Raw genomic sequence first — 25562 nt, forward strand, 5'->3', positions numbered from 1 at the left:
TGTCTGGGCAGTTTTATAACTATTTAGACAATTTGAATCTGTTGGACAGTGGAAGGGAATTTCGGACAAGAGGAGGCAAAAAATTGAATTTTCCCACAAGAATTTTTTTGAAAAGGTTTAAAGAAATTTTGTCCAAAAAATTAAAGTTAGAACCGACCCGAGCCAGACGGACGGCGGCGGCGGCACGCGCGTGTGGTGGTTTGAGCCAAAGGTCACTTTGTCCATAACTCCTCCCTTTTACAAATTTGGGATGCCCCTTGGGGTCCAACCCAAATGTTGTCACCTAAAGCTTATATACATACACAAGCTCTCTTAAAGTTTCAATGTGAGACAATCCTTACAAGGAAGCCCACATTTTATTCTTTAATTGTTCATTCTACGAACCCGAAAACAACGTCAACTTCCCATTCACTCATAAATGGTTTTGACGAACCGTTTGCACCGTGTGACTCGCCATGCGACGAGGAACACATCACCTCTTTAGACTCACCCTAAAAAACGTGTGGGCCCCACTCAAATTTGGACTTAAAATTGGCCCAAAACAAGCCTATAAAACCATATCTTTCCAACAGAAACTCTAATTGTCAAATCTGTAATGGCTTGCAAATAGCAAATGCGAAATATTATATTGTGAATGGTCACTTTAGTCCTTATACTTTCGTTCTTCTGTCAGTTTTTGGAATGGTATTATAAGGCTGAGTCTTATTGTTACTTGACTCAAAATCTAAGGGATTGATTATGACAATTAAAAGATTAAGAGACAAAGTAAAATTAAAGGGGTATATAAGATGATATAAATAAGTATATTTTTTTGACTTTTTTATAATAAAAAAATATGCAGATAAATAAAGAGGTGATGTGAACCAAATAAATACATTATGTTAAATACCCCTAAATATACAAAATATAAAAGTGTAAAATGTAATTTATTTAATTTTTTTTTTTATGTAGGGTTATGAAGTGGGGATCATCGTTCTTTTCTTTCCTTCTTTTTTTGGGTCAATGAAACGGCGACATGTACATGATGGTGGCCAATTGCAACAGACAGCACGCTTTTGTTTTGGTGCAAAAAGGTTGCATGTTTTTTTTTTATCTTTTTTATCTTTTTTTCAGTTCATTGTTATCCATATTCACCCCAAAAAAAAAAAAAATCATTGTTATCCACGAGCCACCACAGTGTTATGTCCAAAATCAAGTAATCCGAAATTCAGTTTCTTATTTGTCCATGAGGTGTTACTACTACTAATTTAGTAATTTAGTTCTTTAGTTAGGTTGGGTAGTTGATTGTTGATATTCTGATGGTATTACCTTTTTTTTTGTTTTTTAAAATTGGGATAAACTTTTGTCATTTAAATTGAAAATTCTAATCCAGTTTGTATGACAAGAACAACGAATTTCAAGAGTGAACTCTACTACTGTAAGGCTCATTGATTATCTTATAAAAATTGAATTGGATGTCCAGTCAACTAGAGAAAAATGTTTTTTATCTTCTTTGATAAGTTTCTTACATATAACCAACCAATTAGGTGAGTTGTCTATAATTCTTACACCACAATGAGCCTTATAGGGATATATTTTGTGAATGATAACACGTGACTAAAGTGACGTTGAAGAGTCAGCTGAGGTGCCACGTGGCCTGGTCGGCATCTCGACTAGGCCGAGATTTTCTGCAAAGATGCTTGAATCCGAAATATGCAGATAAGGGACAAGAGTCCTATAATCGGGGAGGATCTCAGTTTGGATAAAGATAAAGCTCTTATGGAGTTTATTCCTATCTAATTGAGAGTCTAGGATGAGTATTGAGTCTGAGTTGAGGCTTCTACAAGGATTAGGTCAGTATAAAAGCAAGGCACCCCGTAGGTCTCAGGTATGTGTGATATACTTTAAAAGATATTTAATTATTGACTTGAGCGGCGGAGTGTTCCTGAGTGGACAAATTACCGCCGAATTCTTATCTTTCTGTGATAGGTTGTTCGGACTTAATCTATTCTGTCGATACTCTTCAGTTAAGTTTTTACTTTAGTTGTGTAGTCAAAAATCAAGACTTACAAGCCTTATAGTGAAACTTACGAACCTTCTCACAAAAATTAAACTAGATGCCTAACTCAAATGACCACTGGCTGTTTTTTTTTTTTTTTTTTTCACTCAAAAGTTTCTTTCATGAACAATCGATTAGCCAATTGTCTATAGTTTTGGTACCTCACTTGGAGGTTAGGTATGACTCCATCCTGCGAGTCTTCTTTCCCATTTTAAAAATCGGATAAATTTATATTTTGATATATCAAAAATATTTTTTATTTTTATTTTTCTATTGTGGAATAAGAAGTGTTGTTTTTTACTTTTAGGTAGTTCTATAGTCAAAATAATAGTAGCCTTTCGTCCAACGATATGCAATTATTGAAAGCACCGATTGATTTGGTAAAAGTTCAACATGATTTAGAATCCTACCTTGTAGCTTCCATTATTCACCCTCTAGCCTAATTGACAAAATTTATCAAAATTTTGACCAATAATGACTGCTTGTATACCTTATCTTAAAAAAATGACTACTCATATACCCAAAATAAATAAATAAATAATTAGACACTTTGTTTAGTTTTGAATTTTTAAAAATAATTTATAAAATTTTTAATTTTTTTAATATTTTCATTAATTTGTTTTAATTTTTAAAGTCACTTAATTTGGATACATTTAAAAAATAAAATGTTTGTGAAAAAAATATATATATCACAAAATCAATATATATATATATATATGTATAAATCTACTGAATGTTATTTTTTTGTATTTAGTGGATTTTATATAAAAAAATCACAAATTTTGTATTTTTTAAATTTATCTAGATTAAGTGGATTTAAAAATTAAAAAAAAAAATCATTATGATAGTAAAAATGAACACTAAATTAATAAAATATGAAAAAAATACACACACACACAAAACTTGTTTTTTTATGTGAGTATCGACTTCTTTTTTCTTTTTTCTTTTTCTTTTTTTTGAGTAAACAACCTTATTAGTTTTGGGCCATCTCTATTGTGTATAGAATAATGATATTTCTTTGCCAAAATAACAAATGCTTCATCAGTAGTATATAGAACAATTATATTCTTTTGACAAAAATAAAAATCAAAGAGATGGCGGTTTTTTTAGTCGGTCATATAACTAGAGAGAAACAGTTAAGCTTTGCTGCCTTTTTTATTGATAACTCGTTTTTTTAGTCGGTAATTATAAAAAAGAGATGGCGTTTTTTTAATCGGTAGTTATATATTTTTGCTTTAAAAAAATAAATAATAAATATAATTTCAAAAATAGACCATCTATTTTTTATGATACAAATGTAGAATAATCATATGGTTAATAATATTTGATCATTATTATTTTTATATAAATATTCTATTCAATAAAATTTAAAAATTGAACGAGCCGAATCACGAAATAAACCCACCAAGCCCAATTGTTTCTCTCAATTAAGAGAATTGAAACTTTACCAAGAAGAAATAAATAAATAAAAAGACAGTAATATTCCTTTCCAGTGCGTGATGTGTGTTGGCAAACTTCTTCCTTTTGTAACATTGCTCTTATAAATTGAGCATTTTCTCAGTGTAATTTAAATAAAAATAATCTTATATGTGATTTGCTTCCACAGTCCCAAAAACAAAAACAAAAACAAAAATAAAAAAAAAGAGGGGCGGGAAGAAGAGATAGGTAGGTGACAAAGGTCTGAAGAAAAGGTTTAACTGTCAAAGGTCTGAAGAAAAGAAAAGGGTATCTGCATCAATTACTCTCCAACTAAAAACAGTTGTCCCTGGAAGGTGAGATAGGTAGGTGACAAGACTTTAGAACTCATATCCATACCAATGAAACTTGCGAGATTCTCGCACACTGTACTGAATACCTGTTTTAAAATATTTAAAAGTTAAACGTGATACATATCATAATAATAAATTGTTGTTATTAATGGGTTTTACCATTATATATCTCTAATACAGTGTTAGCAACTAAAATAACACATTAGATGATAAAATAAGATAATAAAAATAGAAATTGATTACAACATATTCGTCTCATTTGAAAAGTCACTATTTTAGGCCTCGTTTGAGAATATGTTAATTTAGTAATTTTTTGACTATTTGACTAAAATATGAGCTAAAAAAAACAGTATGTTTGAGATGACTTTTTAATTTTTTACGAAAAAATGTGCAAAAAGTAGAGAGAAAAGAGAATCTTTGACTTTTTATATGGGTTGTTGGATTTTTGACTAATTTAGTAACTTTTTAACTTTTTGGCTAAAAAAGAGAGTTCCCAAACGAGGCCTTAGTAGACCATTTTAATCTTTAACTATTTTAGTAGAATAAAATATTTATATTTAGAAAGATTGTTAGATTTTTTTTATAGTTAGATGTGTTGTTTATAAAGAAAAAATAAAATGATTATGAGTTTGATGTAACATCTTATCTTATGGACTATTTTAACTTATTTTATCTTTGTGAATTTTGAATTAGGATCCTCTCTTTGATTTCTCTCCTAACTCCCTACTTGTTGAGCTATTGGGCCCACTTTTAGGCTCAATTTTAATAATCCAAACCGTTCACATTTTAAGATTTGTTGTGTATATCAAACTTATAAAAAATCAAGTTAATCAGATATTAAAAAATATTTGTTTGAAAAACTGTTTATTAAATTTTAAAAAAAATGGTTTTTAACCTTTGTTTGGGAAAATGTATTGGGTTGGATTTGGGGGCTATTTTAGTCACAAAAATACAAAATAGACTTTTTAGTCTAATAAGATAAAATATCACATCTAACTCATAATCATTATCTTATTTCTCTTACAAAAAGTCAAAAAAGTCAATAAGTCATTCCAAATGCAGCTTTTTAGCCCCAAGCTAAAATAGCAAAAAAAATTAAAAAACCAATCCACTTTCCAAAAAAACCCTTAGTTCGATAATCCGAACACGTAGTTTCTGATATCCGATCAATTTAATTTTTTACAGGTATAATATACTCAACAAATCTTAAAATATAAACAGTTCGAATCATCAAATTTAACCCCCAAAAGTGGGCTCAATGGCCTAACAAGGAAGCAGGTAAGGAGAGGATCCTGATGGATGAATTTTAGCCCAAAAAATTAAAAAAATCCTTGGCCAAACACCTGCATTACTTACTTTTATTTATAATATTGCTTTCTTGAAGACTAATATAAAATAATACAGATCTTACTATCACTTTGTCCCTTTTTGAGTGAAAGGTTAAAAGTCATTTTTTAACATTTTAATCATTTGAAGTCACCTCATATTATTTTTTTATTTTTTATATATATTCACCTCCCTTTGTTTTAACTTTTGACATTGACTAAGAGGGATGGCCCATCATTGCAAGGTTAGAAAGGTTCAGCAAGCAAGCATAATGATATCTCAACGTGATACAGGGCATGTATCCTTCGCATCACCTCGTGTATCTCCTTGTGTTTCTCTTTTTCTACTGTGGAGAGAGTTATTCAGTGATCTTTGGGGAAGGTATGGTGACCTACAAGTGTTCTATGGTCGGGTGATGCTAAGGATCCCAGTGACTGGGCACTCCAGCACCTCTCAGTGTTACATGGCATACTGTCAATGGCTGAAGTCCAAAAAAAAAAAAAAAATTTCAGCCAATCAGCAAGGACCCCAGCACCCCCATTGGGGGTCCAACACATTTTCCTTCTATGGTCGGTGGGGGAAGGAGGGTTATAATTTTATGTTATGAATATAAATTAGGGAAAATCGGTCTAAAGTCCCTATCCAACTTTTAGTAATGAATTAGGTCCACAATCTGTTCTGTTGTAGTCTAAGGTTCCTCACCCCGTACCCTTATATTACACCTACCGTCTGCTTGGAAGAACTCAATCAAAGTAGTGACATTTTCGTGGCCATGGGAAACGGAGTCGGCTTCGTTGGCGAGAGGTTTCTGAGTGGTTTATAAACAAAGTTGCCTCTTTATCTTCCTCCAACCTAGTTTGGAACTCTGCAGATGAAAGTTTGCATCGATGAAGCTCTAAAATCTACTCAAGAAGATAGATCGCCACTGCCGATGTCAGTCTCTTCCTTCCGCTTCCGATCTCACTTCTCTTTCCACTGTTACGCTATCTCTCACCAGGTCTCTCTCTCTCTTTCTCTCTCTCTTTGTTGTTGCTTATTCGAAATTTCTATTATATATATATATATATATATTTATGGTAGAGTCTTGATCTAAGATGCTTTTTTTCTTCTCTGTACCTTTTGGTTCAATTGTTGAGATCTAGAAGCCTTGGATGTAAGTTAAAGACCATCTGGAGAGAAATCCAGTCATGATACTACAGAGAATGTAAGTTATCAGTCATGTAAGTTAAAGACCATTTCTCCAGATGTAAGTTAAAGCCTTGGATGTAACTGTTGAGATTTAGAAGCCTTGGTATAAGGATTTCTCTGGAGAGAAATTCTAAAATCCAGAGAAATTTGGTTAAAACACAGACAGAGAATCCAGAGAATTTCTCTGGAGAGAAATTTCGAAATCCAGAGAAATTTTCAGAAATTTTTCTGGAGAGAAATTCTCTGGATTGAATTTTCTCCATCAACCACTTCTCCAGTCAGTCAATGCATCAGAGAAATTCTAGGAAGGATTGGGCCAGAAAAATCTGAGAAGAATTGTACCAGAGAAATTCAAAATTTCTCTGGACTCAGCCAATGCATTAGAGAAATGTTGAGAAATTCTAGGAAGAATTGGGCCAGAGAAATTCTGAGAATAATTAGACTTTCCAGAGAAATTTAGTCTGAAATTTCTCTGGACCAATTTTCTCTGAACTGAAATTTCTCTGGACCAATTTTCTCTGGACTGAAATTTCTCTGGATCAAAATTGAGGGACCTTAGGCATTATGAAAATATTGTTGAGGAACCTTAGACATTATGAAAATATTGAATATCCTTTATGCTATACAACCTTAATATCAGGGACCTTAAAAAAAAAACCCCTATAAATTATGTTTGTTTGGTGAATTAAATTTGATTTGAATATGAATATTGTGAGATTGAGTGATGAGATTAAGAGTGGTGATATTAGTTAGTTGAGAGCTCGTTTGAGAGGGGGGTTGACTTTTTGGTTATTTTAGCATAAGATTAAAAAATCTCGTTTGGGATAGGCTTTTTTAATTTTTGTGAGAAAAAAATAAAATGATTAAGAGTTGGATGTGATATTTTATCTTATTTGACTAAAATAACCTATTTTGTCTTATATATCTATTTTAGACCCAATATTCTTTGCAAACGAGCTCTAAATTTACAAAAATACCTAAAAATCCTTGTCACATATAATATAAATTTGTTGTTTTGTAATGTAAAGGGTAAAAATAGTCTTTTAACAACCAATCATGTGAGGGGATTTGCAATCCCAATCCTCTCATGGGAATATGCTAATCTCACCATTGGGGGATTACTATTTCATTGCAAACAAACATAGATTGGGTAAATTTCATGGGTTGCTGTCCAAATCTTCTTTTCCAAACCCCTAATCCATAAGAAATAAGAAGAATTTGATGGTAACTGATTGATGGGTAATACAAAGAGTTATGCTAGCGACTCCAAATAAATTATTAAATTTTTTACCAAATCTCTCATATGGTTGTGGGGCCCACACATATTTGATTTGTGTGGATCCCATACCCATGTGAGAGGTTTGGTAGAAAATTTAGTAATTTGTTTGGGGTTCATAGCATTTTCCGTAATACAAATGCATAATACTCCTAAAAGACTTAATAATTTTTCTTTACTATGTCCAGAGTCCATTGTGTGATGGAGGAAAGCGGTGGTAGGTAGTGGCGTATGGAAAAGATAATAGGGGAGATGAAGGGGTGGTTGTGTGGTAGTGGGGGAAAGGCAATTCAACCTTTCTTTAGGCATAAAGACAATTTAACGCCAATAGTTTAAATGGGCTTTTCATATATTTTTACAATGTAATATTTTTAATTTGTATTTTTATGAATCTAGTCTTTTCATTTTAGTTTAATTTTAATATATCAATTGGAGTATTTTCTTCCATCTTCAAAATACTTTTTAAAACTTTTAATTTTGAAGACAAATTTAATACATTAGTTGAAGAGATTACTTTGTTTGGTTTTGTCTTCAAAACTTATTTTTTGAAAAACACTAAAAATTTATTTGGTAAAAAATACAGTTATTGTGTAAAAAATAATTTAAATGGTAAACAATAATTTAAAAACACTTATTATTTTTATATTGTTTTCTTTTTTCTTTTTGCAAATGTAGTTATTGTGTTTATTTCTACCTAACTTGTTTTTAGTGCTTTTTAAAACAAAAAACAAAACCAAAAAGTAATTTGACCCAATTTATTGACTGTTAACATTTACTGCTCCATCACCCTTAACAGGTAAGACAAAGGCCAGATTTAAGCCTCAAATATTTTCAAAAACAAATTTGGGCCCCTAAATTTTGGGCTTTTTTAATTCAAATTGGGCCATTTTATTAGAAACTTTGAACATTTCAAATATAAGTGGGCTTCTTATTTTATGGACAAGTAGAAGAGGTAACATAATTTTGAAGTCCAGTTTTTAACCAGTTTTAGGGGCTCAAAGCGTCTGTTTTCTGGGCTTCTTACAAAGCCAGCCCTGCGGCTCAGCGGGTGAGTTGTTACTGGTGGTGGGAAGTGATGGTTCCGTTACTGGTGGTGGTAAGTGAAGTAGGGTGTTACTAGTGGTGATAGTAAGGTAACTGTAGAACCAAACAAAGGAACCTAGCCTAACAACCAATTAATTTCGTTTGGCTAAGTTGGTTGGAACTAAAAAATACAAAAGACAAAATAGACTAAAATAGACAAATGTCACATCCAAACCATAATCATTTCACTTTTTTCTTACAAAAGCCAAAAAATTATTCCCAAATAAATTTTTTAGTCCCAAACTAAAAAAGTCTCAACTCTAAAATGCCAACTAAAAAAGTTATTGTCAAACAGCAGCAAAAGAACTATTTTGGACATAACCACTTTGAAACATAAGCAATACTAATTTAGCTCATAACCACAACATTTGTCCATGTTTGATTACCTCGTTATTAGTGAGATTGAAGACGGGAGAAACATATAAGGCACACTAGATTGTTAATCCGGTATTTGACTACAAAATAAATTAAGATGAAAGGATTGGAAGTGGCGGATATATGGGCTTCACTGGATAGTCCAATTCAATATTTGTTCACATGGTACCTAATTTTGAATAATTTTAGTACTAACATAGAGAATTAAACAGAAAAAAAATAGAGGGTTTATATAATAACATAGGTAGTGTAGTAATAGAACAATGAGGCCTCTCTAGATTATTTTTTTTCTTCGTCGAAAGGTTCAAAATAATTATATATTTTAACCAAATATAATAACTTTACTCTTTTTATTCAATCATTTACCCCATGGTATAACGTATCTGTAGGGGTCAGAAATTAAACCTCAAATTAAGTATAGGCCTAAGTGTTGAAGTCACCCTTCTGAGACAATTAGGAATGAAAAAAGAGCATGGGTTAAAGCCCAAGGGAAGTGGGCCGAAGCAGGTCAGACTCCACGAAGGAAAATGCCTAAGTCAAGTTGCAGAGAGAACACTTGCAGCAGTCAAGTTGCTGAGGCACTTTGCCTCAGCACCGCTATTCCCCAATAATGTCGGTTTAGCTGCCACCTGAAGTTGCTGAGGCAAAGAAAAGCTGAAGCAACTAAGTTGCAGATGCAACACTTGCGACAGCCAAGTTGCGGAGGTACTTTGTTTCAGCATTGCCATTCAAAGTATTGTCGGTTCCACCGCCATTTGGAGTTGCTAAGGGAAGGAGAGAATTGAAGCAACTAAGTTGTAGAGGCATTACTTGCAACGCCCAAGTTGCAGAGGTACTTTGTCGGCAGCGCCATCTCTAATATTGTCTGTTTTGTCATTTGAATTTGTCACGGGAAATGATTGTCGCAGCAATTATGGCCACAACAACTAACTCGCAAAGGGAACACCCTGCCAAGGTGATAGCAGCCTTTGGGAGAAGCTTTCCCTCCACGAGTAGAGGCTAATACTTGGCACTGATAGCAGGCCCTAAGGCATTATTAACCTAGGGCTGATAGCATGCCCCCAAAGTCACTTTTAGCTCGGTGTTGATAGCAGGCCTCGAAGCTCACTAGCTTGGCGCTGATAGTAAGCCCCAAGGCTTACTGGTTGGAGCTGATAGCAGGCCCAGAGACACTAGTATACCGCGGTGACCCCGCGAAGATGGGAATAGGGTAGCCCGAATGTAAGGGACTCCCTTTCCATTACCTAGGTCATAAACTTGCCTTAGTCGCACAGGCAGGACTACGGAAGCCCTCTTGGGCTTAGTACTAAGGCACAACAAGGCTGATAGCAGGCTTGGCTGTGGCCTTCGCTCTAGGAAACTAGGGAGTTTGTGGTTAGGTGGCTAAGGGTAGAGGTTTTGTTGAGGTGAGCACAAACATAGTCGATAACAGACTAATAAAGTCCTGAGAATGCATGTATTGGCCAAGTAGAACTGAGAAGGCAAGTGCAGCAGCAAGGTTTACCGCTGCAAGTGCACTTGCTAAGGTTCGAGTTGAGAAGGCAAGTGCAGCAACAAACACTCTCGCCACAACTTCACTTGCTGAGGCTCAAAAAAGGTAGTTGCAGAGGCAAACAGATAGTACACAGTACATGCAGAGGGACAAGTGGCACCTTCAGCCTGATGGCTCAAGACAGAATATTCCATGTGATCCTTTAGGACACATGTCCTTTCTCTATGTGGCCACTTGGTGCCCTCTTAATACCAAGGAAAACCCTATAAATAGGACCGCTTATATTTTCTGGTGGCTCCACTAGGGAGGCTTCTTTGTTGATGGTTCATACCCGTAGTGGTTTACACACTTCACTGGAAAAAATGGTAAAGAATGAAGTTCAGCAACCCCCACGGCAGCAAGGCCCTTCCAATGGTGGAGCAGCACATGCTGAGGACCATGACCACAGTGTTGTGGTTGAGGCAGTCCAATCACTCCAAGATACGCAGAGGGAGATCCTGGCAACTTTGCAAACTCTCACTGAGGCTATTATGGCCATGACGTCCAGACCAGCTCCGGCGCAGGCACTTCCGCCTATAATAGTCCCAAACCCAGTGCCTAACCTATTCCCTGGGAATTAGGCTCCGATCCAGATGCCTCCGGTGGTACTGTAAGCAAACGATACGGCTGCTAGTTCAGCTACCCAGGAGCAGGCTAGACCATTCTAGCCCATTCACTTTATTACGCTAGTCGATGTACAAGCTATGCTCTAGCAAGAGCGCAACAAGAAGTAACTACCATCTCTTCTCGATCCAGATGTGAAACCCCCATACTCACAGGAGATATTGGTTATGCTATAACCAACTGGGTAAACAATACCCAAGTTTATCAAGTTTGATGGGAAGCAAGGCAATGCCATAGAACATGTGGTGAGGTTCATTGAAACTCTCGGTGTCCATGGTAGTGACAACTCTCTGCGCTTTCGGGAGTTCTCCAAATCACTTACCGAAAAGGCTTATAGTTAGTATGTGAACTTGGCCCCCAACTTGATCAAGAGTTAGAAGGAGATGGTGAACAAGTTCCATACGAAGTTCTTTCAAGTCCAAGAGAAAGTTACAACCCTCACGCTTAGGCAAGACGTACAAAAGGAAGGTGAGGATACACTGGACTATGTCAAGCGATTCCAGGATAAGGCTATTGACTGTCATGAACCAGTGGATGAGGCCCACTAAGTCAGCATATGTGTGGAGGGTGCCATACGTGACTACAAAATTTTCTTGGTGAATTATAATCTACCTACCTTTTCAGCCTTGGTCGAGGCAGCTAGGAACCTCAGTACCACTAGCCTTCTGCATAGATCTCGCGACAGTCACCCTTACTCCTACAGCAACAGAGTTACTGTGGTAACCTCTGTAGGAGGGAGCCGCTCGCAAGGGGAGGGGTCATCTACTCAGAAGAGGAAGAGTTATGAGGACAGAAATCCATATCCCTGCAGCCTTGAGAATGTTAAGGCCTTGGTTAAAGAATGGATAGCTGATAGTGAACTTGCTTTGCCTCCGATTGGTGTCCCTCTAACCAAGAAGGACAAAAAAAGCCCAGATTACTGTATCTATCACAGGGCCACCAGACACCCTACTAGGGACTGTTGGATCTTGAAAAGTATCTTCAAGAAGAAAGTTGGCGCGAATGAGCTGAAATCAAAGATGCCGGTAACCGTGTTGTAAGAAAAGACCCTTATCTTAACCATAAGGAGAAAGTGAAGAATATACATATTATTGGTTATCTTGGACCTCTACGCGATCAAGTGCGCATGGCGTCTTACTATGATGAGTTAGAAGAAATTGCAACTAGCCAACCCCCTGAAACAGTACCTACGGAGGCAAAACTCGCAAAGGATACTCATGCTCAAGCCTTGTAAAATTCTGTCAAGTTTCGTACCTTCTTTAACCAACTGGGGTTGAGCCAAGCCGCCAAGTTGGAAGCAACAAAGGCCCTCATCAACATCTCTGAAGTGCACCATACTGAAGTTGCTGAAGCTAAAGAGTATGTGCCTTGGCACATCCAGGAAGATTATGGGGCCTTTACTTTTTTAGAGGTAAACAGAGCATACCCATTTCCTCATAACCGTCCTCTTTTTGTCATAGCTTACATCAATGATGTGGAGTTCAAGCGTGCTTTCCTTGATGGCGGAGCATCTATAAACATCATCATTACCGACACCTTTGTGAAGGCTGGCATCTCAGAGTCCAGGATGGTTCGCCAACCCATTATTGTGACAGGTTTTGGCAGTGAGAAAAAGGTTACTAAGGGCCATGTTGTAGTGGACCTAGTAGTTAGCGAGATCCGCTTCACCACTAAGTTCCATGTGATTGAAATGGACACAAATTACCACATGATACTTGGCAGAGCTTGGATGCACCGATATGGGGCTATCCCGTTGAGTTATCACCAATGCGTAAAGGCAAAGTTGGGGAAGCGCACAGTGACCATAAATGCATCTAAAAAGCCATTTAGAGTAGAAGAGGCACACTATTCTGATGCAGTCTTCTTTACTGAATTGTCAACGAATAAAACTCCAAGGACTGGTAAGGTTGTACGTGTAAAATTGCCGAAGTGGGAAGACATTCGAGATACAGAGGCTGCTCCAGAAATTAGTGGACAAAAGATGAGCAACAAGTCCATAAGTCCTCCGCCCAAGATTGTTAAGATGCGCAAGGGTGGCAAGATAGTTTACTACCTATGACGGTCTTGGGGGCCAGACTTCATACCTTAGGAGGATGTCCCCGAGAAAAATAAACGTGAGGGTGATGAGTCCCAAGAAGGGTTAGTGGAGACGCCTGAGCCCACCCCTAAATGCATGCAAGATAGACCCAAACTGCAGCAGGAGGTACTTGTTAAAGTCAACCTTAACGACTTACCAGGGCAGAGCAAGCCCGTGTTTATCAGGGCTACAATGACTTTAACAGCTAAGGCATAATTGATAACACTACTAAAGTGGTACAGTGATATCTTTGCTTGGACATACGATGAGATGCCTGGTCTTGACCCATCTCTTGTTACCCATCACCTGGACACTTTCCCCAACTCTAAGCCAACAAAACAGCATGCTCGAAAGTATCACCTTGATCTTGAGGCAAATATTAAGGAACAAGCAAAAAAGTTACAGAGGTCCAAGTTCATTGAGCCTATACAGTACCCAACTTGTATGGAAAATATTGTGCATGTGAAGAAGAAGAACGGTCAAATTAGGGTCTGCGTAGACTTTCACGACCTGAATTAGGCCTGCCCAAAAGATGAGTTTCCATTGCCTCATATTCACACACTTGTCGATTCTACCGCAGGCCATCAGATGTTCTTCTTCATAGACGAGTTCAGTGGTTATAACCAGATCAAAATGGCACCAAAAGATGTAGAAAAGACAGTTTTCAGAACACCTTTGGGAAATTTTTTCTATATAGTGATGCCTTCGGTTTGAAAAACACAGGGGCAACCTATCAACGAGCTATCACTGCAGTGTTCCATGACATGTTACATCATGAAGTGGAAGTGTATGTAGATGATCTAGTGGTAAAGTCTACCGAAATAAGTCGGCACCTCTGCGACTTGGAAAAAGTTTTTCAAGGTTGTAGAAAATTTTGCTTAAAGATGAACCCTCTCAAGTGTGCCTTTAGAGTTACCGCAGGCAAGTTCCTTGGCTTTCTGGTACACCAACGGGGAATTGAAGTAGATGGGGATAAGATCAAGTCAATCATGGAGATGCCACCGCCACACTCTCAAAAAGCCTTGAAGAAATTCCTAGGTAAGGTGTCATACCTCAGGAGGTTCATTCCAGCCCTTGTTGAGATAACATTTTCCTTTGGGACACTGCTGAAAGGGAATCACAAGTTTGAATGGTTGCAAGAACACCAACAGGCATTTGATATGGTGAAGAAAACACTTACCTCTCCAATTACAATGATTGCCGCACAACCTGCAAAGCCTCTGCTACTGTACTTGACCTATGCACCCCAGTCTATTGGAGCTCTACTTGTCCAGGACATAGATGGTGTTGAGAACCCAGTCTATTACATCAGCCGCAAAGTTAATGACGCTAAATCATGATACACCCCAATTGAGAGGCATTATTTAGCCCTAATCTTCACAGCACAAAAGTTGCGCCACTATTTCTTGGCACACCCAATCCAGGTTGTGACCACAAGTGATCCAGTCCACTACTTATTGAGCAAACTCGCTCTGACCGAAGGAATGGCAAGATGGATTTTAACTCTAGAAGAATATGACATCACTTGTGTTACTCCCAAGGCTATTAAGAGCCAAACACTCGTAGTAGGAATGGCAACGGGGCGGGGCGGGGCCGGGGATCGCCCTCCCCGTCCCCGATCCCCGATGATAAGAATGTCCCCGGCCCCGGTCCCGATCCCCGACGGGGAACCTATTACCATCCCCATCCCCATCCATGTCCCCTAACGGGGATCGGGTTTCCCCGACCCCGAAAATTCCCCGGATCCAAAAAAAAAAAAAAAAAACAACAACAACAACAACAACTATTCAAACAACATCATCAACAACAATATCATCAAACAACATCAACAACACACAAATCTGAGTAAAGAGAGGTAGATCTAAGTAGAGAGAGAGATAGATCTAGCTGCAATCTAATATATATATATATATATATATGTATGTGTGTGTGTATATATAACATAGAGAAAGAGAGACGGAAAGGTCGGGTGGCGGAGGAGATCGGCATGACAGCAGAGGAGGGCGGTGGAGAAGCGGCGCTGTGAGATCGGTGGTGGAGGAGCGGCGCTGTTAGATCGGTGGAGGAGGGGCGCTGTCAGATCGGCTCTTCTCTCTCTCTCTCTCCTCATTTTTCTCACGCGAAATAAAGCCGTGTGTGAGGGGAGAGAGGATCTGAGATGAGAGAGAGAGAGATCTGAAATGAGGGAGATGAGGGAGATGAGAGGTGTGTTCTGGTTTTGGATTGTGAGATGAGTTCTGAGATAATAGAGAGAAAGAGAGAGAGAGAGAGGAGAGTATATATTATATGAGTACACATATAATATTATATTATATTAGATTTATTATTATTTATGTTGAGCATAGAAAGTAGTTGGTTCTAGTCAACACAGAGTATAGATATAATATAATATTATATTATATTAGATGAGTGTATTATATTAGATTTGAAATGAGAGAGGGAGAGGGAGGCGGGGAGAAACAACGGGGAACGGGGCCAGGGTCAGGCCGGGGCCAGGGCCGAACCACTTATAACCGTCCCCCGGCCCGAAAATGAGTGGGAATTTTTTTTTTAATACCGTCCCTGGCCCGTCAAGGGTATTTTTCGGGGAAACACCTTGTTAATCGGGGTCGGGGGGTCGGGTCCCCATCGGGCCGGGTTTAAATTGCCATCTCTAACTCGTAGACTTACTAGCATAATTCCCATTTGGTGAATATGGACCTGCAGAGGTACCTCTACCAGGTGAGGTCCATGTCTCAGAAACTGCAGTTAAGACTTATTGGGACTTAAAATTTGATGGAGCTTCTGGAGCTGGAAAAAGTGGAGCTGGTATAACACTAACCAGTCAAGAAGGAGAGAAGTTGCATTTATCATATAAGCTTAACTTTGAATGTTCAAATAACAAGGCTGAATATAAGGCGTTGATACTGGGTCTAATTGCTGCTCAAAAGAAAGGCCTCCGCAAGTTGAAAATTTGAAGCGACTCCAAGCTAGTTGTCAAGCAAACAATGGGTGATTTCGCATTGAAGGAGCCTCTGTTGGCCCCACATCACACCGTAGTTCAAAGGTTGCTCACTCAGTTTGATGATGTCCAAATCCAGTATACCCCTCGAACACACAACCATTTCCCCGATACCTTGGCTACACTGTGGGCAAAGGTGGATATACCAGATGATAGTATAGCCATCGTCATCGAGAAAAAAACAGCACTAGCAGTGTTAGCCAAAGAACATACAGAGCAAGATGCTAAGGGGTGGAAAGTAGATATAATCCAGCAGTTGAAAATAGCCCAGGAAATAATCAGACCAGCAGAACTTGCATCATTTCTGCTCCTCAGAGGATAGTTGTATTTTTGCAGTCCTAACAACCTGCTGACAAGTTGAGTCAGTAAACAAGAAGCAACTTACAGACTTAAACAAATCCATACTAAGTCCTGTGGAGATGGAGATATCAGTCTATACCGACCGATACAGAAGTAAGGGTATTACTAGCCAGAGATGGAAAAGGAAAGCATTGAGTTGCAGAGGCAATGTGCAAAATGTCAATCCTATCCTAAAGAGGAAGAAGCCCATTTCTTAAGCAGTGAGGAATGGAGGCAGCCGTATATTGACTATCTTGGAAACGGCATACTGCTTGGGAACAAAGCCGATGTAATTAGAGTTAAGAGGCGGGCCCTCCGTTTCTTCCTTGACCAAGGCAAGTTGTACTGCAGAAGCTTTGAAGGGGAACCTTTAGTGTGTTTATTAAAGGACGAGGCAAACGAAGTGCTGAAGAAAGCCCACAAGGTAGAACATCAAGGAGCGTAGCGATTGTATGGGCACCTTATTCACCTCGGTTACTACTGGCCGACAATAGAAGAAGATGCTAAAAACTTTTGTAAGGAAATGTCAATCATGCCAGAAGTTTGGGAACTTAATACATACACCGGCGGTTGAACTGCACAACATCAAGATCCCTTACCCGTTTCGTACTTGGACATTTGACCTGGTATGTCCTATAGCGCAGCAATCCAAAGGCCACAGATGGATACTTGCAGTGATTGAAGTTAGTACCAAGTGGGTAGATATTATACCAATGAAGAAGACAGATAGGGCAGGAGTGGCCAACTTCATCAAAGAAAATATAATCTGTAGGTTTGGTATACCCAAGGTGATGTTGTCTGATAACGGGAACCCCTTTGTGAACCGCTATGTGGGAAGATTGTTGGACACTTATCAGATCAAACACCAAAAGTCTACCCTGTACTACCGGTAAGGGAACAGACAAGCTGAGGCAACCAACAAAACCCTCATCCGAATACTGAGTAAAATGATGGATGAAGCATGGGGTACATGGTCCGAACAACTCCCCGTAGCACTCTGGGCATATAGAACATCAAAGAGGAAACCAACTCAAGCAACCTCATTTTCCCTAGTATATGGGTCCAAAGCTGTGTTACCAGTTGAGTTGGCAGTGCCCTCAGCAAGAATGGCTATGTCAGCACACTTAGTTCTAGATAGCAGGAAGAATGACATAGAGGCAACTGAAGAAAGAAGAGATCAGGCCTCACAAGCAATGGAAAAGTATCATCAATCCATAACTCGCGCCTACAATCAATCTGTTCAACACAGGAAATTCAACGAGAGAGACTTGTTATGGAAAACAGTGGATACAATCATACGAGGGCAACCAATCCCCAAGTTCTCGCCAAGATGGGAAGGCCCCTACAAAGTTGCTGAGGCAAGTAATAGCGGGTATTACAAGTTGACAAGAGTAAATGATGGGTTCAGAATTGGCCCTATCAATGCTAAGTATGTAAAGGAGTATTTTCCCTAATTTCTTTTGTTCGGAAAAAGAGTTGTAATTTTCTTTGCTAATACCTTCAAAGCAAAGTGTAAAGAAAGTACCATACACTTAGTAAACCTATTACTCTTTAAGCACTTAGTGTGAGGAAAGTTTTCCATACTTGGTGAATTTTATCCTTGTAAAAACCTAGGTTGCGTTTGGTAGAGTTTTGTAAATATGATTTGAGAGTAGGAATTGTATTTTGAGTTTGTGAGTTGTGGAATTATGATTTAAGTGTATAAAATTTGTTTGGTTATGGTTTTTGAATAGAGTGTTGAATTGAGTTTTGAATTGTATGTGGAATTGAGTTGTGAAAGTTTGATATGACATGTGAAATAAGAAAATTTGTTTGGTGATGAGTTTTCAAAACTTAATTCAACCTATAATTGATAAATAAACACACATTTTCAACATAACTCGATATCCATATTTTTTATCAACAGTCATAACCAAACTATTTTTAAAATACTCAAATAAAAAAATGATTGTTTTTGCCAATTAATTGTTTTTAAGTAATTTTTTTTCAAATAATTTTTTTTTTTGAAATAACTTATATGTCAATTAATATTTTTCTGTCAATTCATTTTTTAGGAGTGTACAAACTTTTTGTGCAATATGTTTTTAACATTTTTCAAAAATTTTGTTCAAGTCAACATGTTTGGAGATTACATATTGATAAAAATTAACAAAAATCAGTTTGTTCAATTTTTTTAAATACAAACCAAAACGTAAACGCTACCAAACATTCACAACATTTTTTCATTTGTTAATTTTTATTAATTTAATAAAAAAATCCTTTATGTTGTGTCATTTTTTGTAGGTTCATTATTGTCCCTCACTCCTAACTCTCACCCACCCGTGAAGCTCATATTATCGGGGGCCATTGAAGCTCATATTATTGGGGCCATTGAGTGATATTTGTCTACAAAATGACCAATTCACCCCTCTTTCTTAGAATGCCAGGTTGGTATGTAAGTATAAAATGAAAAGGGTAATAATGTAATTTCACTCATCTAATACATCCATTCTCTCCTCTGCTGGGTGTCAGTTTGTCACTGTTCGATAAAGCAAAAGAAAAAAGAAGCCAAAAAAGAGCCACAGATTGTCAGTGATCAGTATACGAAAGAAATAAAAAATAAATAAGAAGTGTACAAGTCAGTATTGGACGAAAAAAAAAAAAAAAAAAAACCTTCTGGACCTGAGCCTTTATATAAGTCAGTATCTCTACATTTGTTTAACTACACCATCTTCACCATCTCATTCCAACAACTTCTTCACCCTACAATATTGACTACATTCAGTGTAGATATCCGTGTAAAAGAAGAGAGAAGAACTTTCATAAGAGGTTAGTTTGAACCACAGTTTCATATACTTGATAGCTTCAGAACTGAGTTGTAGAAGGGCGAAAAATCCACCATATGGGACAACTGGCCGGTCATCCGGTTTCAATCAGCTACCACCAGTTTGCTTGCCTTTTGCGCTCAGTTTCGCTATCTGTTGGTTACCTTTTAGCAGAGGCTCAGTTTGCCTATCTCTTCCTTTTTTTTACACCAATATCATACATTTTGCTATACATCTTTCATACATTTTTGATACATTTTTCTTAACTTTTACAATCATCATACCGAGAACAAAAAATGCGAAACCTGAACGTGGCGAAACCTCTAACCCTACACAACGTCAACAACAGCATCAACATCATGACTATCCAACTGATGATTTTCTCACATACAATCACAAACAATCTTATTCAAATTTTGCTAATCGACCAATTGTTACGGGGAGAAAGGTAAACATACCTTCTCAATATGATCCATTGTTGCTTGGCAGACTGGATATGATTGGATGGTTACCTTTAACTAATTTACCACAGGTATATCCCCATCTTGTATATTTATTTTACCTTCACTTGAGATCTACTGTGGGACAAGTGGAACAGTGTAGTCTGACCTCTTATGTGAAAGGGAAAGTAATCACACTAAACCCCCACATTTTGGCACAAATTATTGGAGTTCAGACAGGAGATTTGCAACGCCATTTTTAAACTAAGGCCCAGTTAGCTAACATTGTTAGTGATCTAACTGAGGTTTATACCACAATTTGTGAGAATCGATTTACCGGCACTAATTTACAAGTCAGACATTTAAAACCCCACATTCGTATTCTTCATCGATGGATAGTTGAAAACGTCACTCCTAAAAAAGGACATTTTGATATTGTTCCATATTTTAATGTTTATTTGTTATATTGTTTTGAAATTGGACAAACATTAGATTTATCCCACATATTACTGAAAGAAATGATGGTTGCAAATCTTGGTACTCTCAGTGGCCAGTTACTACCATTTTGAGCTTTGTTAACCAAAATTTTCAAAGTGCATCATGTCAACCTTGAAAGTGAAGTAGATGTGAAAATCACTTCACCAATTTCTGAGTATACATTGACTCGAGCTGGTGGTGCTGAAAACTTACTGGGCTTTATTAATTTTGAAAATGAACCAATACCTGATGAGAAAGAATCCAATGACAATGCCATGCCACCAAATGAACAACCCCAGTACTGGACTGATTATTTAGCATTGGAAAAAGAACGGTACAATCAGCGCCTACAATGGGAACAACAAATGGCTAATCAGGTCAATACATTGGGTACTCGGTTCGATGAAGTTGCCACCGCTCAGAACTCACTTATTCAACAATTTGGTGAGTTCCGTGTAGATTCTGGGAGATGTGATGAAGTGACAAATAACCGCATTGATCAGATTGACCATCGAGTCACTCAGGTGTACCATCACTACTTCCCTCCACCTCCACCACCACCACCACCTGACAATGATGCTTAACTTGTTTCGATGAGCGTTTAAATGGTTCACATACGCTGTGGTTATTTTGTTTTTTTATTTTGTTGTGGTTATTTTGTTTTCTCATTTTGTTATGGTTATGTTGTTTTCTTCTTTTGTTGTGTAATATTTTGTATTAACGTGATGAAGTATTTTTATTTTTTTTGCACTGTAAAATTAACCAGTGACAATGTTATAACAATTTGTGAGTTATATTATGAAGTGAAGATGCCATATGCAATTTTTTAGAAAGTGCATGTTATACATGTAAACATTAATATAACAATAAAAATTAATAACAAAACCATTACTTTAATAAAATGAAAAAAAATAATTTATAAAAACTTATTTCGTATAAAAATTAATATAAAAAATTATTTTTAATAACAAAACCATTATTTGAATGAAATGAAAAAATAAAAAAAAAATTATTTCGTCTAAAAATTCATATAAAAATTCAAATTAATTACAAAACCATTATTTTAATAAAATGAAAAAAAAAACAATTAATAAAAAAGAATTCATATGAAAATTAATATAAAATTGTCTAGAACAATTAAAGTTGATAACAAAACCATTGTTTCAATAAAATGAAAAAAAAAATTAATAAAAAAAATTCGTACAAAAATTAATAAAAAGAAATTAATAACAAAACCATTATTCTAATAAAATGAAAAAAATAATTTCATCTAAAATGAAATAAAAAAATAAAAATAAATAACAAAACCATTATTTTAATAAAATGAAAAAAATAATTAATAAAAACTTATTTGGTATAAAAATTAAAAGCACAGTTAAAGTTGATAATAAAACCATTGTTTCAATAAAATGAAAAAAAAATTACTAAAAAAAAATTCGTACAAAAATTAATAAAAATAAACTAAAAACAAAACCATTATTCTAATAAAATGAAAAAAATAATTTAATAAAAAAATTTCGTCTAAAATGAAATAAAAAAATTAAAATTAATAACAAAATCATTGTTTCAATAAAATGAAAAAAAAAATTAAAGACAATTATAATAAAAAACCATTGTTTATATCACAATAAAACTTTTTTTTTTCTTTTTCCCAAATGGCACCTATCCGACGTATTTGGTCGCACGAGGAACTTTTGCTATTTTCCCAAAATAATTAATAAAAACTTATTTTGTACCAAAATTAAAATAAAACTTAAAATTAATAACAAAACCATTATTTTAATAAAATAAATTTTTTTAAAAAAAGTGAATGAACATCATAAACTGAATGAACATCATAAATTACAATTTTTTCATGCATCATTCAACCATCAAATTCAATAAAATGTTTGGCCCTGCATATTATACATTACATCAACAACATATTTAAGTGTCTTCATTCACGTAATTGCATTTTGTTGATTGACCATGTGATGATATTTAGGAAAGAAATTTGATTTGGGTTCCCTTTCCTTTAATTGCCATTTAGCCCAATCCATGTCCTCATTGTCAGTTACCCTACAAAAAGAGGAAAAAAGTCATTAAATTCATAGTTACATAAAATGGGCGAAGTTATGTAGTAAAGATGTCATAATGATTGAAACTAGTAAAATAATTATACATTTTAAACCATTAGTCACTACGATATTCACTTGCCTTGTTCACATCACAAATCTATCCAGGGCTAACATGATTTTGCCACATAGCAGTAGCAATTGCATCCCTAAACTTTGATTGGTACGTCAACCTATGCCGTGACATGTCAACATAGTTAGCTTGGTCTCCAACAAACCCGTCTGCTTCCGTTTTTGCTGTCATTTCATTATCAGCTTCCATGAAGAATGGGTCCATATCTGCATGCAAACGGACCCAATTATGCAGTACATAACATGCAATCACGAGAGGGCCTTGTCTTATAGATTTGTAATTTGGCATGGACCGCAATATTGGGAATCGCTTCTTCAAAACACCAAATATTCTTTCTATGACATTGCGTAACGACGAATGTCGATGGTTAAACAATTCCTTAGGTCCTGAATAATGATGGCTATGAAACTCTTACAAGTGATAACGTTGGGAACGAAATAGGGCAAGAAATCCAGGCATGTTCGTGAAACCAGCATCCACTAAATAATACTTACCTACATGTAAATAATGAATGCACTGTTCTGTCAAATAGATGTACCAAAAAAAAATCAAAAAATGTACCGTATGTTATTTCATGACACTCACCATTTGGTGGGTGTGGGACTGTAGATCAGCTCTTGTAATAGAGTCAACTAAAATAGCGTTGTCGTGAGTGCTACCTTCCCATCCAGAATTAATAAATGTGAACAACATGTCAAAGTCGCAAGCTGTAAGTACATTTTGCGATACCGTAGATTTGCGACCACGGAATGTATTTTGTCTTGAAGTAGGGACCCATGCATCCACCAATGTGCCATCGAAGCACCGACACAATCCTACTTAAAAGATATTTGTTTGACATTAAAAGCGAAACAAACTTGGATATTACTTTTATAATAAGAGGGGAAAAAAATATCGTTCCTTATTGTTATTGAAAACTTACAGGACAATCATTAAATTCATACCTTGAACCAAGGAAAAAACCTCCTGTCATTTAAAATTTTTGCTGATATCTCGTCTTGGTTACATGGTTTGATAACCGTTGATGCAAGCTTGCACAATGGCCGCATAACAATTTTGACGTGCTGACAAATTATTTTCGTGGAGTGTTGAAATCTATCTGCCAGTAGTCAATGGTGATCATTTTGTGCGAAAATGTTTAAAAAAATTCCAAGCGATTCCTTGACACTGATATGCATATGTTCAGTATCGATAAAGCCATTTTGAAGTAAGGTGTCTTTCAATAAAATGAATGTTTGTACATCCATTCGCATAATGTCTATCATTGTTTCTGGATGGCCATTTAATAAGCTGAAGATGTAATCATCACCTTTGAATGGACAAGTTCACTGCGGTCGCCTATTATTTGACGCGTTAATATGGTCCTGCATGAAAGCAATCATCAAAAAATTCATAAAATCTTCAATAACCTCATCCTCTTTTGGTGAGATCTCCATTGCATTGTTTTCTGTGTCGAATGACATATTGTTTCATCAACATCATAGTAAAAGCATAATTATAAAATAATGTTTGACAACATACTAACGCTTGCCATTATTGGTGAAACTGAATTAAAAAATGGCTACATGAATAGTCGGCCTTAGTCATTTACCAGCATCCACTAAATATATAGGAGAAGAAAATTTGTTTAATATGTAGTTATCTTGTGATAACACAACATATTGATGTAAAACAGAAACTACTTAAAAGTTCAATAAAAATAAACAAACGAAGATGGAAAAAAAAAGAGCATCTCATGGGATAAAAAAAATAATAAAAAACAAATCAGGAATCATCAAATTATCTTGCAGAACAACAAGGAGAATCGCTAACTCAATCAAAACACAATTTCTCACTTCACTATAAAGCTAGGATCATAGCTAGGCCCATAAGGGTAGGAGTACGCATAAAAAACCTTCGTCATTCCTTGTCTTTAACCAGTGTTAGTGCCCTAACGTACTGGACTGGCGGTATGTCCCCAAGCTCTAGCAACGCATCTTGACATGCATCAAGGGAATACTCATCACCATCTTCACTTACAGCCTCTATGTCAGTTGATCGTGCATGTGAATGTTCTGTTTTTGCCTATACGTAGGATGTGAAAGCTGTGCACACATCATCGAACCCCTTGACCATGATTTTTTGGAACGACTACTGTCAATCTGGTTGCTTGTAGGGCCCCTCTTGTGATTTTTGCCCTTCGCTGGATCTAGGTATTCATTGCCAAATAAGTCAACAGGAATGGCTTTAGCAGCATTACTCCCACCAACTTCAGGGTTCCAAAATTTATTTAGCATTTCATCTTCTTCATCTGAGTCAAGGGCTCTTTGTGTGGATGCATGAGACAAGGCCCCTGTGGCACAACAATTTTCAACAATTTCCGTCATTTTTTGGAAATACTCAAATCCTTTTGTCCTAAACTTCTTTACATTTCTGGTAGCCTACAGCAATTGAAAATATTGAATTAAGCATACTGTACGTGTGATGAAATGTTAAAAAAAAATTGAAAATGGTACAGGTTAATGAAAAACCTTATCCCAAAATTCATCGGGTGCAACAACAGTTCCTACAATGGGATCTCATCCCAGACTAGTCTGTGCCTGCAGTCGCTTAAACGTCTGGTAATCAGCTTTCAATTGCTGATATTTTTGTCGCATCTGCTTTGTTGTATACCAAAATCTATATAGATTGTGCAACTGATTTGCAAAATGATTCCAATGCCTAATTGTCCACACAGTAGTACGGCCTGTTGTTTGATTTTTTTTTAACTTTTTCTCTCAACATGTTTATTAATTTCATTTCAATTCCGGGAGTTCACATTTTTGTATCCTGATTGTCATCTGAATTGTTTCCATCCATTTATAAACACACAATTTATAATTAAACTACTCTGGACTGGATATAAAAAAAATAACAGAGCAAACTACTCTAGAGTGGATGTAAAAAAATAACAGAGCAAAAATCAATTACAATTATTTACGTACGAATCAAGATTAATATTTATTTGAACTTGTTAAATAATATTAGGAAAAACAGATGGTTTGAAGG

At 36.3% G+C, this 25562-nt stretch overlaps 1 protein-coding gene across 1 annotated transcript; it reads right to left on the bottom strand.

Moving 5' to 3' along the window:
- Positions 1-22288: 22288 nt before the first annotated feature.
- LOC145824288 (uncharacterized) lies at positions 22289-24901 on the bottom strand. The gene is made up of 3 exons (XM_082923916.1): positions 24670-24901; positions 22588-22921; positions 22289-22406 (listed from the first exon to the last, which is right to left on the bottom strand). Exons 1-3 carry the CDS (start codon positions 24899-24901, stop codon positions 22289-22291), a joined length of 684 nt encoding a protein of 227 aa, XP_082780042.1.
- Positions 24902-25562: the final 661 nt, after the last annotated feature.

This window comes from Camellia sinensis, chromosome 4 (assembly GCF_055761805.1).
Source record: "Camellia sinensis isolate YWXY chromosome 4, ASM5576180v1, whole genome shotgun sequence".
In the NCBI taxonomy this organism is placed as follows: domain Eukaryota; kingdom Viridiplantae; phylum Streptophyta; class Magnoliopsida; order Ericales; family Theaceae; genus Camellia; species Camellia sinensis.

Excerpts from the sequence above, each read along its gene's own strand:
- LOC145824288 (XM_082923916.1), bottom strand. The coding sequence starts at position 24,901 with ATGACGGAAATTGTTGAAAATTGTTGTGCCACAGGGGCCTTGTCTCAT. Across the intron at positions 22,922-24,669 it reads TACAAGCAACCAGATTGACA|GACCTAAGGAATTGTTTAAC; the intron begins GTAGTCGTTCCA and ends ATCATTATTCAG. Across the intron at positions 22,407-22,587 it reads GCAATTGCTACTGCTATGTG|GGTAACTGACAATGAGGACA; the intron begins GCAAAATCATGT and ends CTCTTTTTGTAG.